Below are 26,810 nucleotides of genomic sequence, written 5' to 3' on the forward strand. Positions count from 1 at the left end.
TGAATGGAAACAGGCGCAGTCCTGGTAAAGTTAATGGAATCTTTGTGATCACCTCAGCTAGCAGTGGTTTCATCACCTTACTGATAATTAAGCTACAAAGGGTCTAGTAATGAAGCCTTTACCTACCTTCCATGGAAATGACTTTCTGTAGAAGCTGGAGAAGAGGAAGGAACAGGGAAAAATTCCCTTAGATTGACTTTGACAAGCAGAGGAAGGTTGTTGGTTATTTTTAAATTCAGGTATCATTTTGGAAAAAGCTACTTCAAATTCTTCCCTCTGGTAATAGGCTTATTCCATACTCAGTGACATCAATGGGATTGCTCACAGAGCATCACCTAAAAATGGTAACTCTTTACAGGGTTTAAGGAATCAAGGGCCAGTGAATTTTAAAAATTCTATTAGAGAGAGGAAGGAGAAAGGATTTAATTATACTAATTCAGAAACTCTATTATCTCTCAATATAGCTTATTAACCCCTGATCAAATTAAGACTAATTCTGTCAGGATTGGTAGCAAAGCTTAAAGGACAAAACCAAAAATCCTGCAGAATTCCTGATTTCCCATCAGATTTAGGCAAAACAAAAATTTGCTCACTTTCTCTTGCTTTCTCTCTTACGAAGTCCCAGACTTCTCAAAAGGCCTGGAGTTCCCTCCCCTCATTCTCAGAAGACATCAGCAGTCTACACACTTGACTAAGGTTTTAGGAGCGAGCTAGTGCACTGGAAGTATAGAGGAATGCTAATTTAGGAAAGAAAATATCAGAAAATGTTTCAGAGTAGCAGCACAAGTGTCCTAGTTCTCAAAAATAGAAACACTGTTTGACAGTTTTACCTCCTATACAGAGCCTGAAGCTTCTGCTGCTCATCATCTCCATAAAAAAAGCCATGTCAATTTTACCCAACTGTTTCCTATTTTAGCCTAGGAGGAACGTGATAAGTTATTTCCAGGAGGACATTATAGAAATCAGTTATTTTTTGCAGTTTTGCCTCATAATGAGGTACACACACACTCGACTCTCTCTGCACTAAGCTCCTACATCACACTGATGTCAAACCTGATCTCAAGTACCAGTCATCAGCTGGACCCTACTGGGAACAAACAGGAAGGCTGGAATCCAGTTATCAGCCCATCCCATTTCTGCCACCAAATCCCACCTGGAGCTCCAGCTGCTCAAAGGCTCCCACTCCTCCCAGGCTGTCTCCCATCTCTGCGGGGAGCAGTCCCTGCACTCAGAGCTGTCCACAGCTCTGGTTCCACTCCAGGACTCAGCAGCTGCTCACACCATGAGCAGCTCGTTGTTGTCACTGCAGGGAAGGCCAAAGCTGGGCTCAGATGCTGCAGGGTTTGTCTCAGCTGCCAAAGCAAATGGCACTAATGAACAGAAGGCAGTGTGGCCAAAGCAAAACAGCAGCCTACATGTGAGTTCTAAAATGTTATCCTGCACCATCACTAGTAATTCATGTGCCACACTTTAGTCACAAGGTGCTGCTGCAATACAAGGGGGGGAAGACTTAAAATGAAAGCATATTCCAATGTTTTTGAAAGAACCAATCTCAAGTATGCAGGATATTTGATTTATAAGTGAAAGGTAAGAATTGTATCATAAGAACTGTTGAAAATCTTTCTCTCATGGAACTCTCACAGAGCAGCCAGGCCACAGTCACTGACTGTCCTTATGCTCCCAGGCCTGCACCAAAGCCAGGTCTAAAAGCCAGGACAGATCTGTTCATACCCAGAACCATAACCATGTATCCCAAATGCACAGGGGACACAGAACTGAAATTGCATTCTTGCTAAAAGCCTCCCACCATCATATCGCTTTTCTAAGAGATGCTGGCGTGCACAGTTCATACCCTCAAAACAGAGAGACACCCCAAGGTGTTCACACAGTGAACAATGCACCCTGAAAAAACCAGAATTACTCAAACTTATTTGGGCACTTAGGCTATCACAGTGCTCAAAAGCAATATGACCCAGTTGTAAGAACACAGTTTCAAATGTCCAAGCCAGTTCTCCTGTTTTAATACAGTTTTAATGAACATCAGTCCAAGAGATCACTTGATAGTATGAGGTACATTCCTTGACCACATACGGCTGTGCTTAAGGAAAAGGACAAACATATAATTAAATTAAATAGTGTAATTTAATTTAGTAGTATTTAATTATCAAGTTAAAAAAATTATAATTAACTATTAACATTAATGACTTGAGACCTTTTAGAACGCATGAGTCCAAAAGGAAATATCCACAGATGGTGACAGACTTGTAGTGTTTCCAAAGGCACTGCCACCTGCAACAGTCTCTTAAAGGACTATTTGTTCAGTGAAGAAATTGGTCTTCAGTCTGTAACAGGAACCTTTGGCTCTGCTACTTCGTGTGGTCTTCCAAGAGGTACACAATCAGCTCGTAGGTGGACAGGACAATGGCTGTGTTTGGGATCTGCCTGATGAGCTGGGCAAAGAGTCCTCTGTAGAAGGCCAGGTAGCCCTCCTCCCGTGCCACCAGCCGTGCTGTCTGCAGGAAAGCCTTGTACTTGGTGCCCTCCTCCCGCAGCCGCGTCCGGATCACCTCTGCACACAGAACACAGCCCACAGTTACCAAGGAGAAACCTGCCAGCACCAGCAGAGCTCCTGTGTGCACACCCCAGGGACAGGAAAACCTTCTGCACCAGCTGGCACACCCAGCCAGGAACCCTGGACACACTGCCCCTCCAGGCAAGAGGAAGAGCTAGAGAGGAGTTCTCTTTCATGTGGAATAAATAAATGATTGGCTCATTGAAGCTAATACAGCTCTAAATGCTTTACTGATGCTCACATAATCAATATTGCTTCTTCTACACAACCATGTCATTCACATCTATCCAAAAAGATTAACACTGTTCAGTTCCCAAGTGCTTCCCTCAGCCTGACCACAGAATCCAGAGGCTGTGGGTACTTACCCAGCTGAGGCTACTAGTGAGAACAGAAACATTAGGCAATCAGCTTTTTGGTGGTTTTTGAGTTGTTTGTGAACTAGCAAGTCCCAATCACCAAGCACATGTCTGTCTAGGAGTAGTGGGACCAGTACTGAAAATACCAGTGCAGAAGCCACAGTAACATGCATTTGGCCCTGCAAACAGCTAAGGGTTTTACAGCCCTAGACCCTGCATTTGTCTCGGATTCCAGACAACAGCTGTTGTAGTGCACTCACAAATGGAAGGGTTAACATACCATGAGGATAAGCAATACAGGAGGCACAGCCCTTGGAAACAGCAGCAGCAACCATCAGTCCAAAGAAGCTTGTCGAGGTCCTCTCGGTCCCATTAGAGGAAGGGGGCAGCTGGACTTCCTTTAAGTGCTTTTTTAAACTTTCATAAATAGCAAAGCAGATAATGGTCTCAGAAATCCCTGCATAGGAGGCAGTCAGGCCCCTATAGAAACCACGGACACCTTCTGTCTGGTAAACATATCTAGCACACTGCAAAGCATTCATTGGTTTGGAGCCCCTCACTCTAAAAAACAAACAGAAAAGAACATATCATGAGTCAGGAAAAATAATTAATATTAAAAAAAAATCCTTATGCCTTTCAATACTTTTTATAACTATGGAAATGGTTCTCTAAGTTTTACTCCAAAATTCTCCTAGGAAAGCTGCACAGAGCAGGACTACAATGCTAAGAGTGCACACTTGGCTTTGCTACTTCACTAATATATACTCATATTTCCTTATCTCAAGTTCAATCTAGTTTGTCACAGTTCACACCAAGGCTTAAAAGACAATAAGCACTGAAGACACACGGCTTTGTGTCAAACTGGTGATTCCACTTAAAGCCATCTTCAGCAGGCCAAGAGACAGAAGTCCTGCTGCATGAGACACAATTCTTCATTTTAAGAGGCAGCACTCAGTTCAAAGGTGCCACCCTGCAAAGTGCTGGAATTAAGTCTTATAAATTATTTATAAAGTTGTCGTGCCTTATAAGATCCTTTTAATCTGACCTAGCATGTCCTTGCAGGAAGGAATTTCCATTCTAAGCAGTCAGGTTATTAGCAGAGTCCCTTATTGCTTTGATATCCACCAGTGACTGTGAAGCATTCAACTAAAAGAAATTGCTGTCAAATTCCCTCTGTCTTCTGGATGTGTGGTTAACAGTAACATGATGCAAAAGAACATTAAACCACTGCTGCGGATCGTTGTTGCCTGTAGGAAGTTATATGAAATAAACTGCTGTGTGTTCATCCCAATTTGAAGGCAGCACCCTTTCTGTTACAGCCTCCTGAGTACCCCACCTGTCTGACCTGGGAGCAGTGCAGGTGATGCTGCCAAAGGGACACAGACTTCACCCTCATGCTCAGCCTCCCACTTAGCTCTCATGGCCCTTCCACAGCCTCTACCACTGCTGTATCACAACCTCCTGTCCTCAACACATTTATCCTCATCTTCAACCCCAGAGGTTTCTGTAAGCAACACAGAGAAATAATGCTATGCTAAACTAAAGATTTACAGTGAACCAAGAGGCTGAACCTAACCCAGCACTCAAGGCAACTCCCACATCCTTCTCAATAGTTTCTGTGCATCAAACTGAAGAAAGACACGTAGAACATAAAACCTTTAGTCTGACCACACAGAAACATGGCTTGAAAGGTAGAACTGAGAGTCAGGGGAAAACTGGGCAAGACCTATCAAAATACAAAGAGCCGTGAGTAAAACCATGATGGTTCAGTTTTCCAGAGGCTGCTGTAGCCACCCAGAGGCTCCTGTGGCCACCCAGAGGCTCCCATTCCCCCCCTCAGTCACTCACTTCCGTTCCAGCTGCATTCTTGTTTTCACCATCCATATAGGGTTCATCAGGGAATTTGTGATAAAGGCTGAAAAAACACGACCACAAGTGCAGCTGAAGCCAGGCCTTGTATTGCCATGAACCTTACATCCTGTGCAGTGAGACACTTTCAAAAGCCACACAGGTGCACAGCTTCCAATTTCATGTTAAAATTCAGGAGGCATCAACCCATGGATTCTTCCTTTTTGCACCTATTCTAATATGTGTGTCATGCTCCTAAGGGCTGTTGCAGACAAGATCCCTGCCTTACTGGCTGGATTTGGAATTCCAGCTCAAAGGAAACCCGAGGGGACACAAACCTGAACTGGACTCGTGTTCCCCAGGGCTGTAGGTGGTGCCATTGAGCTGCTCATTAACAGAACCCACCCCTAATTAAGGGCTTACTTAGGGAATGATTATTTTTAGTGACCACTCTGGTGACTGATGATTGAACTAGGGGAGCTCTTCTGCAGTATTTTTCCTACAAGAACAAACTATTTTTCCCAGCCTGGTAGGAAAAATACAACATCCTGAAACAATTTGGCAAAAGCAGTATCAGAAGTTTAATGGTGTTTACAAATATTTTTTCCTTGCATTAAGGGAGATGACCAGAGCATTGCAGTTGGAAAAAACATCCTAAAATAGTAAACAACAATCTAGAAATATTTCTGTGCTGAACAGGAAAACAGCTTCTCTGTAGACAAGGCCAGCTAGGAGCTAGCAAACTCCTGGGTTTTGGCATATACCAACCCAGATTAAGGGCACATTTTCAGCACCTGCCACACACTGGCCTCTGTTCTAGGAACTACAAACACTCACCTGCAGAACCTGCAGAACAGATGTGCACAATGTTGCTGTTGGGCACAAACATGCTGTTAAACTGCTCTTTGGCTTTGGAGTAGCATGCAAAATAGACAGCTCTGTGAGGGTAAAAAAGAAGAAAAGCAATGTAAAACAAACAATGTCACACTAGACAATTACTGTTCTTTCCCAGCCCCCTGAAAACCACAACTCTCTGAGGAGGCCTCTACTTCCATCTGCATGGACACAGGGGGTTTGTTTTCTTCTTCCCTTACACTACAATGCCACAGTTTGACTTGACACCCACAAGGCAGGAATATTTTGCTGTGGGAGGCAGCATGGTGCTGCAGACAGCACGAGTGGGTTGCATGGAAAAGCAGAGCCCTGGATTCAGAGCCCTGCTGCAGAGGTTACCTGTACAGAAACAGCATTCCCTGCCTCTGTGGGGGACATCCCACCTACCAGGAAAGAGGCCAGAGGTTCCTTTCTGACTGGAAAACTGGTTCTAACTGGTTCAGTTTCAGGCAGAGAACATCTGCCAGTATCCAAAGTGCTAATGAGTTTTATCATTTCCTAGACACAGAGATCTTCAGCCCTGCCAAGAACAGGACAAACTTTGGTGCTGCCAAAAGAGGGACGCACACCCCCTTTGGGGCTGCGTGGCAGCAATGAGACTCCTTCCCCCTCAGCTGCAGCTTTTCATTTGAGAAGAATTTAGGCAAGCAAGGCCCAGAGAACAACTCCTCTCCCCTGAAACGCAGCTCCCACTCCCTAGGCAGGCACTGCCAAGGGTCCAAGGGAAATAGGACATTAGAATAATGCAATTATTAACCTACAGACTTTTCTGCACTGCTTTCTCTTCTTTTTAAAGCTCAGAAGTAGCTCTTGTAATGACTTGGAACTTAAGCATATTGGCATTTAAGTGCCTTATTTACTCTGCATCTTCCAGTGTTATAGAAGTGCAAACCAGATTTTTATCAGTATTTCTTGATGTGTACACTGAGCAGAATGCAGACACAAATCACAGTTTACAGAAGGGACAACTTCATGACCTATTATTTTGAATCACAAATGCACTGCAACATTTGTGTTGGCACCTTAAACATGGCTTTTAGCAATAGTTTAACTATTTACCTTGATGGTGCAACTCCAACCAAGTTTGGACCCAGCCCTCGGAAGAGTGACCTTGGTCCTTCTTTTTCCAGAATTGACCTTAAAATAAAAAACAAATAGGGAGGGAGAAGACAGTATTTGAGTTAAAAGTTAGTTTCTTGTTCTCTTGGGCAGAGAGCCAAAAGAACTACACAAAATGACTTGTGGAGCTGTTAGATTTTAATCTACATGATATACTTCAAAATAAGTGGAATTATACACTGAGTAAAAACCACTGTACCATAAAATTCAGTGCTCTACAGGCAAATAGGTGTCAAATGGCATGAGGTTATAATTTCCCTTCTTTGAAAGCTGTCAGGAATTGAACTGAAGTTTCATGGAGAAGCCAGTGATAGCTGACTCTGATGAACAAAGAATATTTTTAGTGCTCTCTGTATCTAAGCAATTCAGAAGTTTGCTTCCCATACAGTCCTGTACAGAGGAATGGAAAAAGAAATCCTTTTTCCTTTCACATTTACCTAGGGATGTGCTTTTCCCCCCAAGAAAGCTGAATGTGGCAATCCCACTACCAACAATGGGAGCGCACAGTCTGCCACAGCAGCTCTCTTCACTGAGCTCACCCTGGGAAAAGCAGGCAAGAAATTCCAATTCTGGGTGGCTCTGGGCTCTGTGGGTGTTCACTGCACCCTCTGGAGCTGCCAGCCTTTCACAGTTTGCTCTCCAGCTTTTCACAGTTTGCTCTCCAGGTCACTGCCACTGCTCAGAGTGCTCCCCACAGATTTCAGCCCAACCCCATTTGACAGGAGGAGCTTCTGGAACACTTTTGTTTTCTGCAGCAGAGCTGAACTTTCTGTATAAACTCCAGGGCTGAGTGTTTCCAAGGAGACAGATCCACCAACTACTTGTTCTTTGTCACTTAACAGTCACGACTGCAGCTTCCAGCTGGGCTAACTCATCAGAATCCTAAATGGATTAGACAAACCAGCCTGCCCTTCTGGAGTGCTTTCTATCAGCAGCAGCCTGAACCTGCCCTCTGGGTACCTGTTCTCCTTCTATTTACAGCAGTCAAGGCCTTTCATACTTAACACCTTTAACTCTCACAGAGCAATTTTACTGGCAGGGCTCCTTCCTTAGCCATACAATTTTCCCAAACCATGTCCAAGTCATGTCCAGTTTGGCAACAATCAGGACTGAGAAAGGGATGAAAGAGTAAAAGCAAGGGACTGAACTTCACTTCTTTCTTCAAATATTTGTATTTTCTCAGGACATAATCAATAGCATTATCTGCTCCTCACAGATGCTGCCTGCAAGGGAATGACAGCAGAAATGCTTTGCTCTCACTTCTCAAGCATTTAAAGTAATCAGGTTGAAAGCTTGGCAACACACACAGTTAAGCAATTCCTGAAGTGAAATTAAATCAAGATCCCAGTCACCAAACTTAATGAGCTTAATAAATATATTAAAAGGCTGACCCATTTTAAATCATTTCTTCTCTCCCTAAAAATACAAAGACAACCCCAGAAAAAGATGGGCCCAGAGGATGAATTAAGATCTTTCTACCTCAAAAGTTTTCACTTCCTTTAGTTACAGCTGCCTAAAGTCCAGTGCTGCAAGGTGAAAAGACAGCAAAGGGAAGGGCATTAAAATCAAAGCAACTGGCACTGCCTTATGCATTCAGTCACGAATTGCTCTAGACTCACCTCTGAGCAGACAAAGAAATGTTTGGCAGGGGAGAGCAGGCTGTTTACAATACAGAAACTCAAGTCCCAGAATGACTCCAGCCAGAGAGCTCTGCAGAGAATTTGAATTAGCACTCCAGTGTTATATAACTGTGCAGCTTCTCCCCAGGCAGCCTGCCAGGCGTGCTGGCCTTACATAAAATCATTCAGCTCGCACTGCTGGGCAGTATTTTCCTTGGCACTCCTGCCACCTGATCTCAGCAGGACCTCTGCATCATCCTGGGCTGCCCAAGCAGCCAAACAAACTCAATCCTTCTGCAGGAGGGCTGACCATAAATCCATGGTGCTGTGCTATTAACATACAGGAGCTGAGACTGTCATAGATGCTGGTGGAACTTTGAGCAGCTGTTTGATAATTTCACATTTCCTCTTCTTTATGAGCACACATCTGAAAGGGAGCAGCTAGAGCATCAAACATTGCAGTCTGAACCACTCAAGGCTTTTAACAGAGACCAAGACAGGTATAGCCAGGACTGATGCATACCAATGATCAGCAAAGACAACAGCTAACAGCAGAGGAGAGCTCAGTAAGGCAGCCACAGCTGAGAAGGTTACAGCCCCCAGGACCCCCACAGGACATTATATTTTAGTGAAGTGGAACTGGGAATGGGGACTGGGAGGAGGAGCAGCACTCACTTGAGAACACTGAAGAGCCCAGGGGACACAGACGTTGGCCTGACCATTCCTTCCCCACTGATGGTCCCCAGCTGCACCTGGGGGTAGTACACAGTCCTGAAGGCCAGCTTGGAAGATTGAAGCCTCGTCTTTATCACCTCTAAGGGACAGGTAAAGATGGCTCCAACTGTTCCTCCACACCTGCAAAGTACAAAGAGAAGGCAGAATGCGACAAAGGCTGTTGCACAGATGTGCAGAAGCACAGCACAGAAATGAAGTCTGAAGGCTGCTCTTGTTATTCCACACTGGACAAACAGGCAGCTTTGGCACCAGGCAGGGCAGACTGTGGCCATGCCCTGGTGGGTAGGGATGGGACTGGTAAACACAAAGGTGATTCCAACACCAACAAACATCCCTGACTGACCATGGGGTCAGGGGACCAGTGACTGCTCCCACGTCCTGCCAGGACCTGGGAGCTCTGCCTGTAAAAACTTCCATGGCATCCATCTCTCAGAGGCTGCTGTCCTAAAACAGACACAGCCTTGCATGGATTTTTCTTATGGGAAGCAGGAAGCTGCCAGATGAGAACAAGCCACTGGGGATTAGGACACTACAGAATGAAAAAAATAATATAATTCTTCACCATTTCAGTACTTGTGATTAAAGAACTGCCTTCAGAAGTAGCAAGTATCAAAACTACACTAAGCTAGGCACTTTTAAAAACAATGGATATCAACTTTTTTTTAGGGGGGGAAGGAGGGAAGGAAGCAGCAAGGATGAGAAGGAGGAGAATAACAGGGCAGAAAGGCTCCTAAAGAACATAGTCCCATACTCTGATAACAGAGGGACAAAAATGAAATATTATACACATATGCCTATATATAGGGATATATTCATCTTAATACAATCCGACTGAGCCTCAAAAAAATCACATTGGGTCAAGAATATAAAGTGTATGAGTCCTAATTTGAATTTTTATCAGTGATCTGGAAAGTGACTGGTCAAACTATTTCTCTCTCTGCTGCTGTTCCTCTTAGGTAATTGAATGTTCCTTCTGGCAAACTTCATGATTAAACATAATGCTGAGGTTGGCTAAAAGGTAATATATCTACATTTTATTGCTCAAACACACTGGGATTTAGGAAGACTTAAGTAAATATTTTGGGTTTCTTGCAAGGGTATTTACTACAGCTGAACTGGCTAGGAAATATTTTCTTTGTTTGCACAAGTGTCAAAGCATGTGATTGCTTCAGAAACCTGTGTTTATGATTTTCCTTACAAAACACCAGGGGTCAACAACTTAAATCTCTTTGATGTTCATGTGAAATTGCAATTTTGGTAGTTTTCCATGAAAGGGAGATGAATTTTAAAAAATATCTGTACCCTTTTTCTTGTGTACAAAACCCCACATTGCTTGCTAAAGAACATTGCATGCACTAATTTAGGAACAGAGATCCACAGAAGGCCATTAATAAAGGCATTAGTGGGTATTTTCTAAAGCCCCTTCCAGACATAACTACCTTACTAGGAGGATCTTTTTTTAAACACAGGGAAAGGGCAATGAAAGAAGGGCAGAAAGCTCCAAGCTGTAGATGCACACCAGCCCATGAATGCAGCTCATTTTGCCTGCTGAAGCAGTGTGTTTTCTGTGAACATAAACCATTCTCTACCAAAGCCCCAAAGGTGCATTAACAGCGTGGCCACCCAGGCTGTGCAGCCACAGAACTCCAGGTTCTTCACCAGGCTCCAAAGAACACCCCAAGGAACACAACTTCCTCACCACAGCTTTCAGGTCCTGCAAGATTCTTTCCAATTAGGAGCCCAAACTCTGCTTTTCAAATGCAAATGCACCCACCAGAAGAAACTGCTTTCGTGGAGACTGGTAATGTGATTTAACAGCATTGTTCAGTTCCTCTTCCTTGCTGAAAGGGATGGAAACCTAAACTAGGGCCAATCCACACGTGCACAATGGCAGACCCTGTAAGAAAGAGCTCTGCCTTCATCCCTCTGAAAGCTTTTGACTGTTGACTGAAGTCACTGAGCTGATCATGAACTCAGCACACAGCAGCTGAAATTGTGTCATCTGGCTCTGAAACACCCAGACCTTATCAGCCTCTGATTATTGTGTGTACTGGAGCAGGGCTTGGAGCTGAGCCCTCTGTGGCTCCACACAGCTCAGGAGGAAACGCTTCAGTTCATCCTTCTCTCTTTTGTCAGGCGCCTCTCACACTTCTCTGAAATGACATTTCAAGGGAAAGAGGCCCATCAGGAAAACCTTTCCTGTTCCCACAGCTCAGACATTACCTGAACAGAAGGTGTTCTCAGGGTCCCCCCACTGCTGCCTTTCCAACTGTGTCCATCCAATACAGACACACATATGTGCAATTAACTCCTGACTAATCACCACGCTCCAGAGCAACTGCAAGTCTGGGGAACTTCATCAAGGTGATTGGATTGCCTTAATTCCCCACTCCTTTATCTACCAATGCTCCACTACTGTGTATTCAGTCCTCAGTCCCCATTTATTTCACATTAAACAATGCTTTGACAGTAACAATTCATAAATTCAGAGCACTGAAACTTTATTTTCTGTTTCTGAACTACCAGCTGCTCAGTCTAGTGACTCCTTGCCCCACAATTTTTTAGCCTCTCTGGTATATTCTCTCCCACATCAGCTGTCTTCTTGCCTTCTTAGCCCACTCCTTGCCTTTCAGCCTTTTAGTCTGATAATCCAGTTAATCTATGCAGCCTTTAATATTTAAGTACTTCTGCTAATGCATATATAATCCTCTGATACCCAGCATGACAAGTTAGTATCTGCAACACCAGTTTTAACAGCTCAGAGTTTATGTTGTCATAACATTTAAGAAAAAAAAATATTATCTAACAGCAATTCTCAGAGTGTCACCTGGGTGCACACACACATTATGTCCCAACCATAAATACCCTGCAGATAGTTCAAGTAAGGACTTTGATGTACTGGGCAGTTTTTTCAGATTAGATGATTTTCCTTTGCATGGGAATTCCACACATCATCCCCTGGGAAGATGCCTGAAAAACAACACACTGTGCACAGAAGAAACACTTTGTATTCCTAGGGTGTCCCAAATGCCTACAAACAACCTCAGCTGCATAAACAGCCACAGACCCTGAAACATTCAGGGATATGAAGCAGGATAAATTTGATTTGGGAAAATCGTGAGCTGCAACCAAGGCAAAACCTCCAAGCCCTCACACTGTGAGTCAGGGTTTTTTGCTGCAGCAGTGCAGCACAACAGCTCCAGAGATGTTAATGCAGTGCTCACTGCACAAGCCTCTTGCAAAAATCCTCAAACAATGTCTAAATCTGTCCTTGGTGAACAGCACAGAAACCCCCTGGAAACAAAACACCACGGCAGAGTGTTTTCAACAGGTCAAACATGGAGATACAGAATGTACTCTCTATTAACAGCCGAAGAAAAATAATTTACTTCCATAAAGAGAACAATGTTTAAAAAACAGGCAGAGGACACACATCAGAATCCAATTCCCATTTTTCTCTTGCTGCCAGGTTTCTATCTGTACAGAGTCCACCCCCAAAGTATCAATGACCTGCATTTGAAACAAACTCTCAGCACCCACTAGCACAACTGACAGAGATGCCAAGAATCTTAATTAAGACTTACTTCATCAGTCCTAGATTTAATCACTGAGCAATATTCTTAATACAGACACCAAGCCAACCTGAATGTTAAAGGAAGTCCTGCAGAACAAAGTCCTTCCAGCAGAGCACCACTGACTTCTCCAAGGTCACAGAGATGATGGAGCTGCCTGGTTACAGCAATCACAGCTCAGAACCAGCCTGACACTTTTGGCTTGTATTTGATATGATATTGATTTTCTAAAACATGCCACATGCTCTAGCATGACACGCACAGCTGCAGCAGCAAAGCAGGTTCCACCTTTGATATTTCATTACTGCATCGTCCAGACTGTGAACTAAACAAGCTTCTGCATTCTCAGATGCCAAAGAAACTGAGTTTCAGAACTCAGACTACAGAATACAGACTGCTCCTAATGCTTTAATGCTATTAACCATTCATTCCATTTCCACCTAATCATGTTGTTACCAGGTGTAGCTATTCCTGTAAGCATTTCCTGTGCTCCTTGAGCTGCCACACTGTTAACGAGGTAGGGAATGCACAGGAACCTGAACCAGGAGCAGGGTGGGACAGTCAATCCCAGCACAGCTCCCAGTCCTGGACTACAAACATCTTCAGGTGAACACTGCTTCTCTCCACTTCATAGGTGGAAACATTTCCCAGCATCAGCACATTGCTTAACACCACCACTTAGGAAATCTCTGTAGCAACCAGCATTCCTCTGGCTGGAAAAACAACATGGAATACAGCTTTTCCCAAACACAAACAAGCAACAACTGCACCGACTTCAGCAGGGAAACAGGAGCCCTGGGCTGTAAACACACTGGTGTCTGTTGTGCAACTGGGGCATCACTGTCCCTGCTGCCCCTGAACCTCCCCAGCCCTCAGAGCCAGGCTCCCACCACAGCCCCACAAGGACTCTTGGCTTGCTGGTGCTGTTGGAAGCCTGGAAAGGAACTAACAGAAACTAAAGGGCCAACGAGTCTGTCTGCCTGAATAACCTGGTTAATAGGAAACCATCTATTTCAACAGCTGGAGAGCACTGTGCAACGCTCAGGTGCATTTCATCACTCGCAGCCTCTAAAGTGCCAAACATTCTATTCTGGCCCCTCAGACCATTTCAGACTGGCCTGCCTGCTTTGTGCAAACACAGAGATATGAATTACTTTTTAATCTGACACCACAGCCCATCCCCGCCTTCCCAGAAAACCATCACAATACCAATAATGCCTCTGTCAAAATTATTTCAAGTGAATGGGTTCCTTTTACCTTCTCTGCAAAAACCATTTCACAACTGAACCCAGTACTGGGATCCCTGCAGAAGGCAGGGGTACAATAAATCACCAAGGAAGATGCTGATTTCCCTGAGCTAGGTAAAAACACTGATGAGTTTAAAATTCCTATTTATTTATAGTCTGAGGAGTTACATGAGGACAGCAGGGGCTCTGGATGGGCGCTGTTACTGTCCAAACAAATTCCATGAGTACACCCAGGTCCAGCTTCTGTCCCAGGCTCCAGGTACTGCTCTGATGCAAGTGGAGGAGGCAGAGGGGACAGGGAAGCAGAAGGGCAGTGTCTCTGAAAAACTCAAGAGTTGTTTGGTTTAATATTATATTAAATAAACCTTTTACTCCAGGGACATGTCAGAGGAAACAGAAGTATCCTGTTAAGCAACAGAAAAACCAATGATCTACTATCAGACACATTTAAGCTAACAACAGGTTTCATGTTGGCTTCCTAATTACTGTCAGCTGACAAGAACTAAGGAACAGACTATTACTTAGACAATTAAGCTGTTAAAAAACTGAAATAAAGTATTTCTGACAAGGCCAAAAGTGCACTTAATCTGCACAACAGATGATTAAAACCTAATTTTTCACCATACAATTATCTTCCTAAACTACTATTAAAATAACTGCAACAATTTAATTTTCGAAGGGTTTCTGGTTGGTGGTTTATGGGTTAGGGCTGTCACTTTTAGCTTTTAACACAACAAACCCAACACAAGTCCTTGCAGAACAGGACAGAAGTGGCGTGCCACGCCAGCTCATTCACCCACAAGTTCCAGCACCTTCTCGGCCCCTGTTCCCCTCCTGTGCCGCTGCTGGAGCTCCTGCAGGCCGGAGTGACCCCGGGATCGCTGAGCAGAGCTCGCCCCGCTCTGCAGCACGGAGCTGCGGCCCCGTGGGGAACCGGGCCGGCATCCCCCGGCCGTGCGGAACCGGGCCGGCATCCCCCGGCCGTGCGGAACCGGGCCGGCACCCCCCGGCCGTGCGGAACCGGGCCGGCATCCCCCGGGCCGGCATCCCCCTGGCCGCCCGCACGTACCGGGTCACTGACCGCCCGGGCCGGGCTCTGTCACCGAGCAGCGCCGCGTGTGGCGACAGCGCGGCCCGGAGCGCCCGGGGGTCGGGAACGGGGGCGGGAAAGGCCCCGCTCGCCTCCTGCGGGGAACGGAGCGGCAGCTGAGGGCAGCGGCCCCGGCCCGGCCCGGCCACTGCGGATCCCGGGGCACAGCGGGTCCCGGCCCTGCCCCGGTGCCCCGGGCACAGCGGGTCCCGGCCCTGCCCCAGTGCCCCGCACTCACCCCCCGGCGAAGAGGTGCAGCAGGGTGTTCTCCTGCGGGCCGCCCGCCATGGCGGTGATGAGGAGGATGAGGATAAGGATAAGGATGAAGATGAGGATGATGATGATGAAGGGCAGGGCGGTGCCGGTTCCCGGTGACACCGCCGGGCCGCGCGCCGAACGGGCCGCGCGCGCGTGACGCCGCCGGGTGGGCGTGACCGGCGGCCGCGCGTGACGTCACTGCAGGGAGAGACACCGCCCCCTCCGTGACGTCACGGGGCAGCCGAAGACAAAATTAATTTCATTATAGGGATCATCTAATCCCAAACCTGCCGGGAACGTTTAGGGACGATGTGCAGGTTATTGAGAGGTGTTACAGTGTCGGTAAAGCAGCTACAGGCTTTGTGTGGGGCGCGCTGTGGGTAAAGAACGCCGCTCAGCAGGGAGGCGCCACACCAGGCCAGCTCCACGCGGCTCACACGAGATTTTCACCAAAACGATCCCTTTATTACCAACACTGTCCCTTTTCCACCCAAACGGTCCCCTTTATTACCAAAACAGTCCCTTTTCCACCCAAACTGTCCCTTCCCCCCGCAAACTGTCCCTTTTCCACCCAAACTGTCGCTTTGCCCCCCAAACTGTCCCTTTTCCACCCAAACGGTCCCTTTCCCGCCCGGTTCTGCCGCAGCGCCCTCTGCCGCGCTGTCGCGGCCGTGTCCCGGTGCCGCGGTGCCCGCAGCGCTGCTCCGCCACCGAGCCCGAGCCGCGGAGAGCAGAGCTCTGCGGGGGGATCAGCCATCCCGCCCCATGGCCGGCAGCACGCTGGAAACAGTGCCAGACCCTGATCTGATTGTCCCGCTGAGGAGGGACAATCCCCTCCATGGAGCAGTGTGGCACGCGGGGTCCGGACCCGGGCTGGCCCGGGTGCGCTCCGAGCCGCTCCGAGGCCGAGCACCGCTGTCACAGAGAGCAGCCACAGTTACTGAGCCCGGTGCCACCTGCCCTGCACCGGCCGGGGCTCCTTCCTGCAGCGCGGCTCCAGCCCGGTTAGCGCGGCTCCGGCACGGTTAGCACAGCTGCAGCCCGGTTTGCGGGGCTCCCTGTTAGCGAGCTGCAGGCCAGTTGCAGGGCTCCAGCTTGGTTAGCACGGCTGCAGCCCGGTTAGCACGGCTCCAGTCCGGCACAGCGCTCCTCACCGGGCTGCAGGACAGGACGCTCGGCAGGATCCCCGGCAGGATCCCCGGCAGGATGCTCGGCAGGATCCCCGGCAGGATCCCCGGCAGGATCCCCGGCAGGATCCCGGCAGGATGCTCGGCAGCTCCTTCCCCAGCAGGGAGCACTGCAGGAGCAGCGTTAGCAGCAGAACCGCCCGGGAGCTGCCGGGGCTGGGCATAGGGTTGATCTTGGGCAGCCTGGCTGCACCTCCAGCTCTACCTGGAAATGCCTAAATGACTCTGAAGGCGCTCTGTCTTGTGGCTCCTGTTCCCTCTCACCAAACACGTCTGCAAGGAGTGATCAGCTCTAAAAAGCTCAGATTTCTCTGAAGCCCGGGCACACAAAGCCATTGTGCTGTTTGTTTGAGCCAGACAGCAAAAGATCTCCCAGCTTCTTGGGCATCATCACCTTGATTTTCCTTGTCCTCAGCCAGGTGGGATGAAGAGCTGTGCTTGCTCATAGCCGCTTGCCCAGCCTCAACATCTGTACAGCTGTGCAGAGAATGCCCCCCATCCCCATTGCCATTCCTGGTCCTGATCCCAAACTGGGCTGGGTATGGACTGTCCAGTCCCCCACATGCTGCCCTGCCAGAGGGACATGGCTGGAGAATCAATCTCTTCCTTGCCTCAGCCATGCAGGGTTTGGGCTCCAGGGGTGCAGCACCCTGGGATGTGTCTGCTCCTCCACCCCCTCACCCCTGAGAGCTGCAGGGCTGCAGGGAAACCAGGGCAGGTTCTGTATCATGCTGAGAATTATGGAAGCACCAGCAGAGAGGGCCAGATCTGGGAAAACTCTGTGCTCCAGACACTGCTGGTACAGCCTGCTAAGCATTTCTAGGGAATTTCATCAGGACAAATGTGTACAGAGCATTGTGGCCTCCGCGGATCAGACGCCGCAGGAGCCACTCAGGGGAAGTTCCTGAATTACTGCCATGCCAGTGCAGCAGGAGCCCAACCAGGGAAGGCTCGAGCTGGCTATTCCTGGGCCTTGTTTTGTCTGGTGGCTTCCTATAAACTGGAGCAAGGAGTCACCAGCTTGTTCCACATCATTAGCTGCTGGCAGCTTCCCAAGCATTACCAGCACAGCCTGGATCTCACCCAGTGTCTTTGAGATGAAAGACATTGCAGCACCACTGCACTCACTGTTTCAGGTCCCAGTCCAGCTCCCACTCAAGGCAGTTCCTCTTTCTCCGCTGACTGCAGCTGGAGCTGGGTCTGACATTCCTGTAGCACATCTGTCTCCAGCCCCGAGTTAGGTGAAATATTGGTAAAATAGTCCAAAACAACAGATAGGGCTCTGCAACCCTGCTATTTCCTGGCATCAAATAGAAACCAGCCCCACAGTCAAGCAGGAGCATGAGGAATTCTGTTTCCTTCCTGGAAACACTGAAGGTCTGAGCTCAGAGCAGCCCAAGCCCCTGGTGACAGGGGTCTGGAGCCTGCTGTCAGTGGATGTCTGTGAGGGCTCTCACTCTTTCCAAGTGCATCCCTGCCCTCACAGGAATCTCTCTGGTGGTGGTGCACAGCCTGGTAACAGCACTCATCTGCCCTCAGAGCAGTGGGGTCACTGATTTTGGGTTTTGGGAGCAGCCCTGGGAGGCATGCATGTCCAAAGGAGTATCCAAAGGCATAACGAGGACTGTGTAGTACCCAAGAGCACAGTGAGGCAACACACCATGGGCTGTTCTGTCAGCAAAGTCTTGTTGGGAGTACTTTGTGTGATTTGATGGATATGCCAAAGGCTGTGAAGCAAATGCACACAGCTTGAATTCCTCCTGGCCCTCATTCTGGTTGCTGACTCCTCCTGTTTCCCATGTGGGTGATGAGGCATGGGGACACAGGAGGAGCAGGCAGGGATGAGGCCAGGGCCTGCAGGGTGAGCAGAACTCCTGTATCCTTGGCAGTGCAGTGCAAATTCAGCCCAAAGAGCCAAACAGAGGGTGTATGGTCAGATATAGGGTATATGGTCAGATATAGGGGATATACACGGATATAGGGGATATACACAGATATAGGGGATACTGTCAGACATAGGCAGAAAGAATTCTGATTTTTGGAGGATTAAAAGGGGATCAATGGAGCAGAGTGGCAGCACCCCCCATGTGAACCAGCTTCCCTCCATCAGCATAGCAAGCTCCTCTGCAGGCAGGACTGGGATTAATGGGAAACAGATGGGAGGGGAGTCAGAGATCCAGGGCTCAGGAGGAGCAGCTGAGGCAAAAGGAGCTACCTGGACCCCATTCAGGAGTGAGCTCAGGGACCAAGCATGCCGTGAATGGGGAGTGGGCTGGGTGGGGAGCTGAGGAGGGTCCAGTGTGGTGCTTCCCACCCTGCCAGGGCAGCACGCCAGGCTGGGAGGAGCATTCCAGCTCCAGCACAGCAAGGGGGGGTCACTGACCACAGCCTGCATCTTTCCCGCCCTCCCAGGTTAAATTGTCATTAAATTTAAATTGTTAAATTGTCATTAAATGTCACCAGGGCCACTGAGGGGACACAGAAGGGACATTGCTTCCTGCTGAGGACTAAGGACAATGCTATACTCTATATATATAGATATGCTATATATAATACAGGTGAACAGAACATTGCTATGGAGCAGAGTGAGAGCTGCTCCCAATCTGAGCCCTGGTATGATGGTGACAGCTGCAGCACCCACATGCTCTGCCATCCCCCAGCTGTAATCACAGCAGAAACGTGGTGGGAACATTCTCAGTGTGACACACATCTGTCTGCCCTGCTCCTGGCTCCCTGCAGTTTAACTCATAAAATACCTGCAAGGTGAAATCTCTGTCATCTCAGCAATACCTCCCACCTCCTTGGGTTTGCAGAGAATCACTTGATGCAATCTTTCCCTTAAAACAAGGATTGGTGATTTTTGAAGAGCAATTAAATAACTGGAGGGAGGGTGGAATGCACAGAGGAGAGGAGCTCAGTTACCAAAGGCCCTGCTGTTTTATTAGCTAACATCAGCATAAAGTGCTCAGTAAAATGGCTGCCCATCCCATCACTTTTATTGCCTTCCACATCTGCTTTTTTATTGTCATTAGCTTAGCTTTAAACAATCCTTTCCAACCTTTCCTGTGTCTTGATCTTTGCTGTGCTCGCTCCAGAGCTCAGTAACAAGGTTGTAACCAACATTTTCCATGCCTTACTGTGCAAGGTTCACTGGGTCATGCCAGGAGCTCTTCCTTTCCCTCATCCCTGACACCCTGGCTCTGTGCACACTCCCTGAAACCTCCAAGGCTCTCCCTGCAACATTAAAGCTCTGCCTGACCTTCAGATTTGTCCCAGTAAATCTTCTGTCCAGCATGGCCTTAAAACAATCTGCTCCAACAGCCCAGGATGAGGATTAAGTTTTATAGGAACAAAAGCCATAATTGCTACAATTTGAACATATTTTCCCCTGGATTTGTTTTTATTCGGTGAACGAGGATTTTCATTTAAATGTGCTCTGTAACATCACAAATGGATACAGGAGCAATGAGCCAGCAGCAGGGCCCTTGCAATAAACCCCTCAAGGACTGTGTGTCCTATTGTCACAGCTTTATGGGCACTGCCTCTTTTTCTATGAATCTGACACTGTCAGCCACCAGATCCTTCCAGAAATCTCCTCAGCCAGCTCCCCCAAGAACTCCAGAAGCTGCAATGCCCTGAAACATCTCGGGATTTCTCTGGGGGCCGAATCTGAGCACCAGGATCTCTCAAAGCTCAGCCCTTTCCCCTTTTCCTGCTGCTGCAAGAGCTTCCCCAGCCCAGGCAGTGCCCTGAGTGCTCCCATGAGCACCTGGGACAGGTGGGACAGATGTGGCAGATGTGGCCTTGCTCCAGCTGTGGCTGCTCACCAGAGGTGAATGCTGCGCTGCAGGCACAGGGACAAGGTGAGAGGATGAAGCCTAGAGGGAGGGGAACCTCTCCCACCAAGGATCTGTGCTTTTACCCTCCACTCTGCTTCTCAGCCAGCCCCTGAAATGCAAACCATGTGGAGGGGTGGAGCAGGAGGGCAGGGATTTATGGGTTGTTTTATAGGAGATGATATAAAACACTTCTATGTCAAGTTCTCTGTTGTGTTAATTTCCTTTCTCCTTCTCTCGCTGGTTCCTAAACCACATGCAGGAGAGATCCAGGCTCTCTGCAGTGACAGAATAAATCTACCTATGGAATTCCTGTGGCCAGTGCCCAGCCCACCCTCTCTGTTAGCCTGCCATTTATTGTGGATTATGGGACATAAAACCTGGAGCCAGGGCATGTCTTTGTGCTGTGGGCACCTCAGCCTTGCTGGTTCAGCAGCTGTGCTGAAATGTGCCCTGAATGCCACCTTTAAATCTGATCCTCAGGATCCCACTGCAGGTTTAATCCCACTGTAAGGCCTGCGTGGCTCAGTGTAGGGGGATCAGGCAGGTAAATGAGGGGGAATTATTCCTGTTTTGTGGATTTCTGGAGATGCTGGCTGCAGGGGATGCAGTGTGTGATCCCAGGGTTTGTTGGCCACTGAAAGAAGCAGATTACTCTGGAAAATGTCATTATTTGATGTAATTCACACTTTGTCCTCTCTGACTGAAACAGTGAGGAAAGGCAAAGGCTGAGAATGGGTTAAGAGGGGAGGGGAAGCAGCACGAGCAGATTTTAAAACATGAATTACTCCATCCAAGGCAAAGGGCAGCCTGTTGATATATCTCACCCAAAGGGGACGGACAGAGTGACCTCATGCTGCCTGTCAGACACAGCCCCATCCCTGAGGATGTGTTTGACAATCCTCCAGCCTCCCTCTGCCTGAGGTGAGTCCCAGCAGAGCAGGGCCAGCTCCAGGCACGGCAGAGCTGTCCTGGGCAGTGGCTCTGTGCCTCACTGCCCTGCTCCAGCCATTCCCAGGAAATCTGGGAGAGCAAACCCAGCCCTGCCCTGTCCCAGGGACACGGTGTGCCGTGGCTGAGGGCTCAGGGGCAAGCTTAGGCCATGCTTTACAAACTCTGCAAAACCCTTGACTCGTCTCAGTATCACTGCTGAGCCTGGAGAGCTGGGCTTGGGTCACACAGGTACAGCCTCAGGTACCCCACAGGTACCTCAGGTACCTCACAGGTGCCCTGTCACAGCCTCAGGTACCCCACAGGTACCTCAGGTACCTCACAGGTACCCAGTCACAGCCTCAGGTACCTCACAGGTACCTCAGGTACCTCACAGGTACCCCGTCACAGCCTCAGGTACCCCACAGGTACCCCAGATACCTCACAGGTGCCCAGGCCCAGCCTGAGCTGCAGCCTGCCCAGTGCTCCCTCTGTCTTTTGCATTAATTCCAAGGATAACCCCCAAAGGAAGCTGTCATTGGATAATTCCAGCAGTTTCTCTGGTGCCAGACCCCCAGGCTGCTGCTCGGAGGCTCTGGGGCGTGCCAAGGGGGAGCAGCCTGGGCTAAACCTCCCCCTGGCTGTGTTCATGGAGCAGGCAGAGTCCCAGCAGAGCCCAGGAGGGCAGAGGGAGGTGGCAGTGAGGGGTGTGATGGTGACAGGACCCGCTCGGCCTGGCTCGGCCTGGCTCGGCCTGGCTCACTCTGCTGGGAGCTCCCAGCCCAGGCCGAGCTGGGCCAGCCTGCCTTGCACCAGGAGCTTTGCACCGAGGGTTTCATGGGCCTCCCTGGGGCCAGGGGCAGCGGCAGCCCCCCTCCCCTGCCTCCTCACCCTGTGTGAAGCTATTTTACAGTTTAATCTGAAGCCAGTGTTTAGCTGTTGCCCAGGTGACAGCTCAAACACGCCTCACCTCCTGGCCTCCCTGCAGCTCCACGGGGCTGGGAAGCAGAGCTGGTGCCAGGCCTGAGGAAATGAGCTTTGCAGCCTCCCCAGGACAGCCCAGAGCTCTGCAGAGCTCTGCGGATTCCAGGGCAGGCAGCTCATCCAGCACACAGCGCTGACACAGCCCCCTGAGCATCCCCCTGTGCAGAGGCACCACCCCAGTGCCCCAGCAGCTCTGGGATGGAGCCTCGGGGCAGTGCCCCGCTCTGGGGGTGCCACAGCCCCACTCAGCCCTGCAGGACACTGCCCTGAGCCACAGCACCAGCACTGGGGTCCCAGAGCCCTGCAGGGGCCAAAGGAGCTGCAGTGGCAGCCACCCAACAATCCTCACCCAAGCAGCTCCCTGGAGTCACAAGGAACGTGGTCTGGGTGAAGAGGATCTGTCAGGGCTGCTGTCCCTCCTGCAGCCCTCACATCTCCTGTGCTCACCTCCCAAGGCAGAGCTCACCCCTGGCACTGCTGCCTGGTGTGCCACGAGCACAGCTTCACCTGGTGTGCCACGAGCACAGCTTCACCTGCTGTGCCACGAGCACAGCTTTTCCTGGTGTGCCACGAGCACAGCTTCACCTGCCCAAGCTGCCAAAAACCATCAGGAGCTCCTGGAGCTGGCAGCTTTGTGCTCCTGCAGCCTGGAGCCCTGCCTGCCTGCCCCACAGCCACCCCGAGGTGTTCCACACTCACAGGCAAACCACACCAGTTCTGTGCCATGTTCCACACTCACAGGCAAGGCAGAACAATTCTGTGCCCCTGTTCCACACTCACAGACAAGCCTCAGGAGATTTTTCCCCTTCATTCTGAGGCCAGGGCTGCTCTGGCACGGCAGCAGCACAGGAGTCCCTTGCCAAGCCCCCTCTGGAGTCCTGATCAAACACTCTGGGGCAGCTCTTTGTGCTGAGAGATGAAACCAGCCCTCTCATCAATCTGGGTGCCCAAAGCCAAGTTTAGAGCCAGTCTAGACGCAGCAGGGTATTTATAACCCTGGCAGCCAGTGGGGTATAAACAACATTCAACAGCCGTGAGCACAATGTTATTTATACATCAAAGGGCTGGGGGCAGGTACCACAGCCCCAGGGCAGCAGCACAGCTGGCTGGGCACAGGGAGAGCTGCACCAGCACTGGGACTGGGGTTTACAATGGGACACAAGGGCAGGTGAGAGCTGACCCAGCCCCTGAGCTCCACCGGCCACATCTCACTGGCAATCATCAGTATTCAGGAATAAATTTGATTTTACCTATTGCCACAAGGAATTAAAATGAGGGAGGAGCAGCTTAATGGCTCAGCCATTACCTGAGATGTAGGCAAATCTCCATTCCATCACAACAGCAAAACCATCCATATTCAGCAGGTAAAATTCACAATGAAGCTCTGCTGGCAGCCTGACACGACAGCAGCTCTCTCTCAAGGGTCAGAACTGACTAATTCATGACAGTAACACAAATCAGGAGCTCTACTGCCCCTTGAACACGAGGGAACATGAGTGCAGTGAGCCTGCAGCTGCCCAGGCACGAGGGAGAGAGGCATTACTGGATAGTCCATCTCTGCAGATCCTTGCCATTAATTCAATTTTACGCCATGTAGGTGCAGTCCACTATTAAACAAGGTTTGGGTGACATTGTCCTGAGATGACAATGCAGATACAGGTCTAGCTGAGAAAACAGAAGAATTGCAGAATTATTTGTCCCAGAATATTGGCCTGGTTTTGGGTAAAACTGATCTCCTTGATCTCTTGGACTGAAATGGGATGGAAGCACTTTTGGTTTTGCCTGGGAGCTGGCTCTGGTTTCCTTGTGGAAATCCCACCCATAGAGGAGGCTCACAAGATTAATTTATTTCCATCTTGGCCTTGGTACAGCAATCAGGTAAGGGCTTTAGGTGCCTGTATTTCTGCCTCTCTGGGGTGTTATCAGCGTGGCTGGGTCTGTCTGGTGGCCACTGATATCCCAAACCTCTGGAAGGACACCCGAGACAGCCTGGCGGGCAGGGATGGAGTCTCTGAGAACAGGCTGAAGGAAGTTTCCATGTCAGATCTGCCTCCAGCCCTTCAGGGCAAGGAGAGTCCCACCAGGAGCCTGGACAGACTCCCCTCCCTCTCCTCTCTGCTCTTGCCTCACAGGGTTTGGGTTTCTGCCTCTGGGAGGGAGAACCGGTTCTGCAGGTCACGCTGGGGACAGAGAGCCCGTGTGGCAATAAGTGCCCCTCTGTGTCCTCCGTGTGACCTGCTTGTCATGAAACACCTCAACCTTCCACCCGGAAAGCAATTTTTACACACATAATTGGCTGTAATAACAGCCTGCAGAAACACTCCACTTTCTCCCGGGGATCCCACGCACCGGGCAAACATGTGACCTACAAACCTGAGCACAGAGGTGTCACTGTCACCCAGAGATGGATCATCCCAGCAGAAAGGCACTGCCTGAATATTAGCTCATCCTAGAAGTCAGAGAGAGGTCGAGGGGCTGGGTCCTGCTGTGCAGGCACTGGGAGCGTGTCCCTTCTGCCTGGCAGGGGAGGTGAGGATGCCAGGCTGTGCTCTCGGGGCTCTGCTGCCTTTTCTGGAGGTGAAACAGGCTTGGGGGACAGGGCCAGGCACCACAGTCCAGGGACCCACAGACAGGGGCAGGCAGCACAGTCCAGGGACCCACAGGTCCTGGAACCCTCCTGGTGGATCTGCCAGCACAGCCTCTTCCTGTGCCCATCTGAAATGGAAAATTAATTCCTCCCCATCTGAGCTGGAGGAATTACACCAGCCCAGGCACTTGATTTGAGAGAGAAAGAATTGGGGAGCACAGCGAGCCAAGCTGAGGAATCCTGCCCAGCACAAGGGTTCTTTCTCTGATTTTAACCTGTGAATTCTGCTAGAGCCTCACAAGAAAGAGGGTTCTGGGCAATTTGCTGAGTCTGTTGCAAACCCCGTTGCTCGTGGGTTGATTCCTCCCCGCTGGGTGTGCAGACACTGCCCTGTGATGAGGGGATCATTGCTGAGCAGTTATAAATAACCATCAGACAATCAGACAGGGCCACTCGGGCTGTGTTACTCACAGCAAACGTGTCAGCCAAAGTTCTTCCAGCAGGAAACTGCATTTCCCACCCTTTGTCTGCCTCCCTCTCTCCTCCCTTCCTAGAGGTGTCTGAGGTGTTAACTCATCTCTCCCCAAAGTGCTTTTCTCTGCAGTTCCCACTGCCTGCCCTTCCTGCAGCATGGCAAGGGGACAGGGAGGTGCAGACACTCACTTTGGGGGGACATTGGTCCTTGGGATCCTGTCCTGACCCCAGGTTTGGGAAGAGCATTCTGGCACAGCGGGGATGTGCTTGGCCAGAGGGGCCCTTGTGACAGTGATTTGTGTCATTTAAGCAATAAAGAAGCTACAGTCAGGTCCTGGCAGTGAGTCAGAGCAGACAGAAAGGAATAAGGGATGGAAAGTCACAGCTCTGAGCTGCTCAGGACAAAGGGCCCAAGGCAGGGGACAAGACCTGGCAGAGGCAGCAGAGAATCCACCCAGGACAGGGCAGTGCTGTGTCCAGTGGCCCTGTGCCACAGTCCATGGGAATCACAGCTGGGAGACAAAATTGGTGCCAGGCCATTTTTAGGTAGCAGTGAAAAGGCTGGAAGGGTGATGATGCTGTTCCCAAAGACACAGCTGAGATTACAGAGAAATTAATGTTACACAATTGTGCTTTATAGAGACCCAGGGCAGGTGAAAGGGAGGGCAGGGTTGTTTGTCCCTGAAGTATCTACACGAGCTGTTCTCAGAAGTTACTGAGCAGAACACTCAATTACACCAGTTCCTAATATAGCAAGTTATATGATCATGGGCTATGCTGTTGAAAATTTTGAGTCACCCATTTGTCCACTACTAATGGTAAAGGTCTTTACTCTGTGGAAACTCTTCTATTGGAGATTGAACTGACTCAAGGGAACATTTATTTTGGGAGACTGTCCTTTAAAAAGAAAACAGGGTGAAAAAAAAAACCCAACTCTGAGCACTATTCACGTTTATTCACGTCTCAGTGAACTGCTTCCTGTGCAGACAGAGCAACAGAAACCAGGCAACACCCAAAGCCAGAAGCACTGTGTCCTGGTGAGGAGAGCTCTGGACAGCAATCCAAGAGGCTGTGGCTCAGTTCCCAGCTCTGCCCTGGCCTTTTGCTGCCATTCAGTGAGTCAGTTCATTGCTGTGCCTCAGTTTCCCTGCTCTGTGATGCACACAAGTGAGGCTAAGAAGGTGTTAAATATCCCTTCTGGAATAAGGGATATTTGCCTAATTCAGCCTCAGCTCTTCCCCTTCCCAATGAGTTTGCTGCACTTCGTCCCCTCTAAAGGATCCTGCACTTCAAACACTTCTCCTTAGAATAAAAGGGGGAAAAAAAGCACACTAATAAGTAAACAAACCACAGCTCCATCAGGCAGGAAGAAAAAACAGAAAAATGCAGACAAAGAGACTCATTTGGCTAGGTGACATCCTGCCCAGCAAATCCCTGGTTGCCTGAGGTGCCTCTGTGAGTGGAGCAGCTCTGTGTGCTCGGTTTGGGGAGCAGGAGGAGAT

General features: G+C 49.3%; 1 protein-coding gene across 1 annotated transcript; it reads right to left on the reverse strand.

Annotated features, from left to right (window-relative positions):
• Positions 1-1,999: 1,999 nt before the first annotated feature.
• On the reverse strand, positions 2,000-15,477 carry SLC25A33 (solute carrier family 25 member 33). Its single transcript, XM_030963971.1, has 7 exons — positions 15,291-15,477; positions 9,084-9,263; positions 6,730-6,807; positions 5,614-5,714; positions 4,777-4,843; positions 3,209-3,489; positions 2,000-2,569 (listed from the first exon to the last, which is right to left on the reverse strand). The coding sequence occupies exons 1-7, from the start codon at positions 15,338-15,340 to the stop codon at positions 2,367-2,369; spliced, it is 960 nt and encodes a 319-aa protein (XP_030819831.1). The 5' UTR covers positions 15,341-15,477; the 3' UTR covers positions 2,000-2,366.
• Between the last annotated feature and the right edge of the window lie 11,333 nt (positions 15,478-26,810).

The sequence above is a fragment of the Camarhynchus parvulus genome, chromosome 21 (genome assembly GCF_901933205.1).
Source record: "Camarhynchus parvulus chromosome 21, STF_HiC, whole genome shotgun sequence".
Classification (NCBI taxonomy): Eukaryota; Metazoa; Chordata; class Aves; order Passeriformes; family Thraupidae; genus Camarhynchus; species Camarhynchus parvulus.

Excerpts from the sequence above, each read along its gene's own strand:
- SLC25A33 (XM_030963971.1), bottom strand. The coding sequence starts at position 15,340 with ATGGCGGGCGGCCCGCAGGAGAACACCCTGCTGCACCTCTTCGCCGGG. Across the intron at positions 3,490-4,776 it reads AGAATGCAGCTGGAACGGAA|AGTGAGGGGCTCCAAACCAA; the intron begins GTGAGTGACTGA and ends TTTGTTTTTTAG. Across the intron at positions 2,570-3,208 it reads CTGTATTGCTTATCCTCATG|AGGTGATCCGGACGCGGCTG; the intron begins GTATGTTAACCC and ends TTCTGTGTGCAG.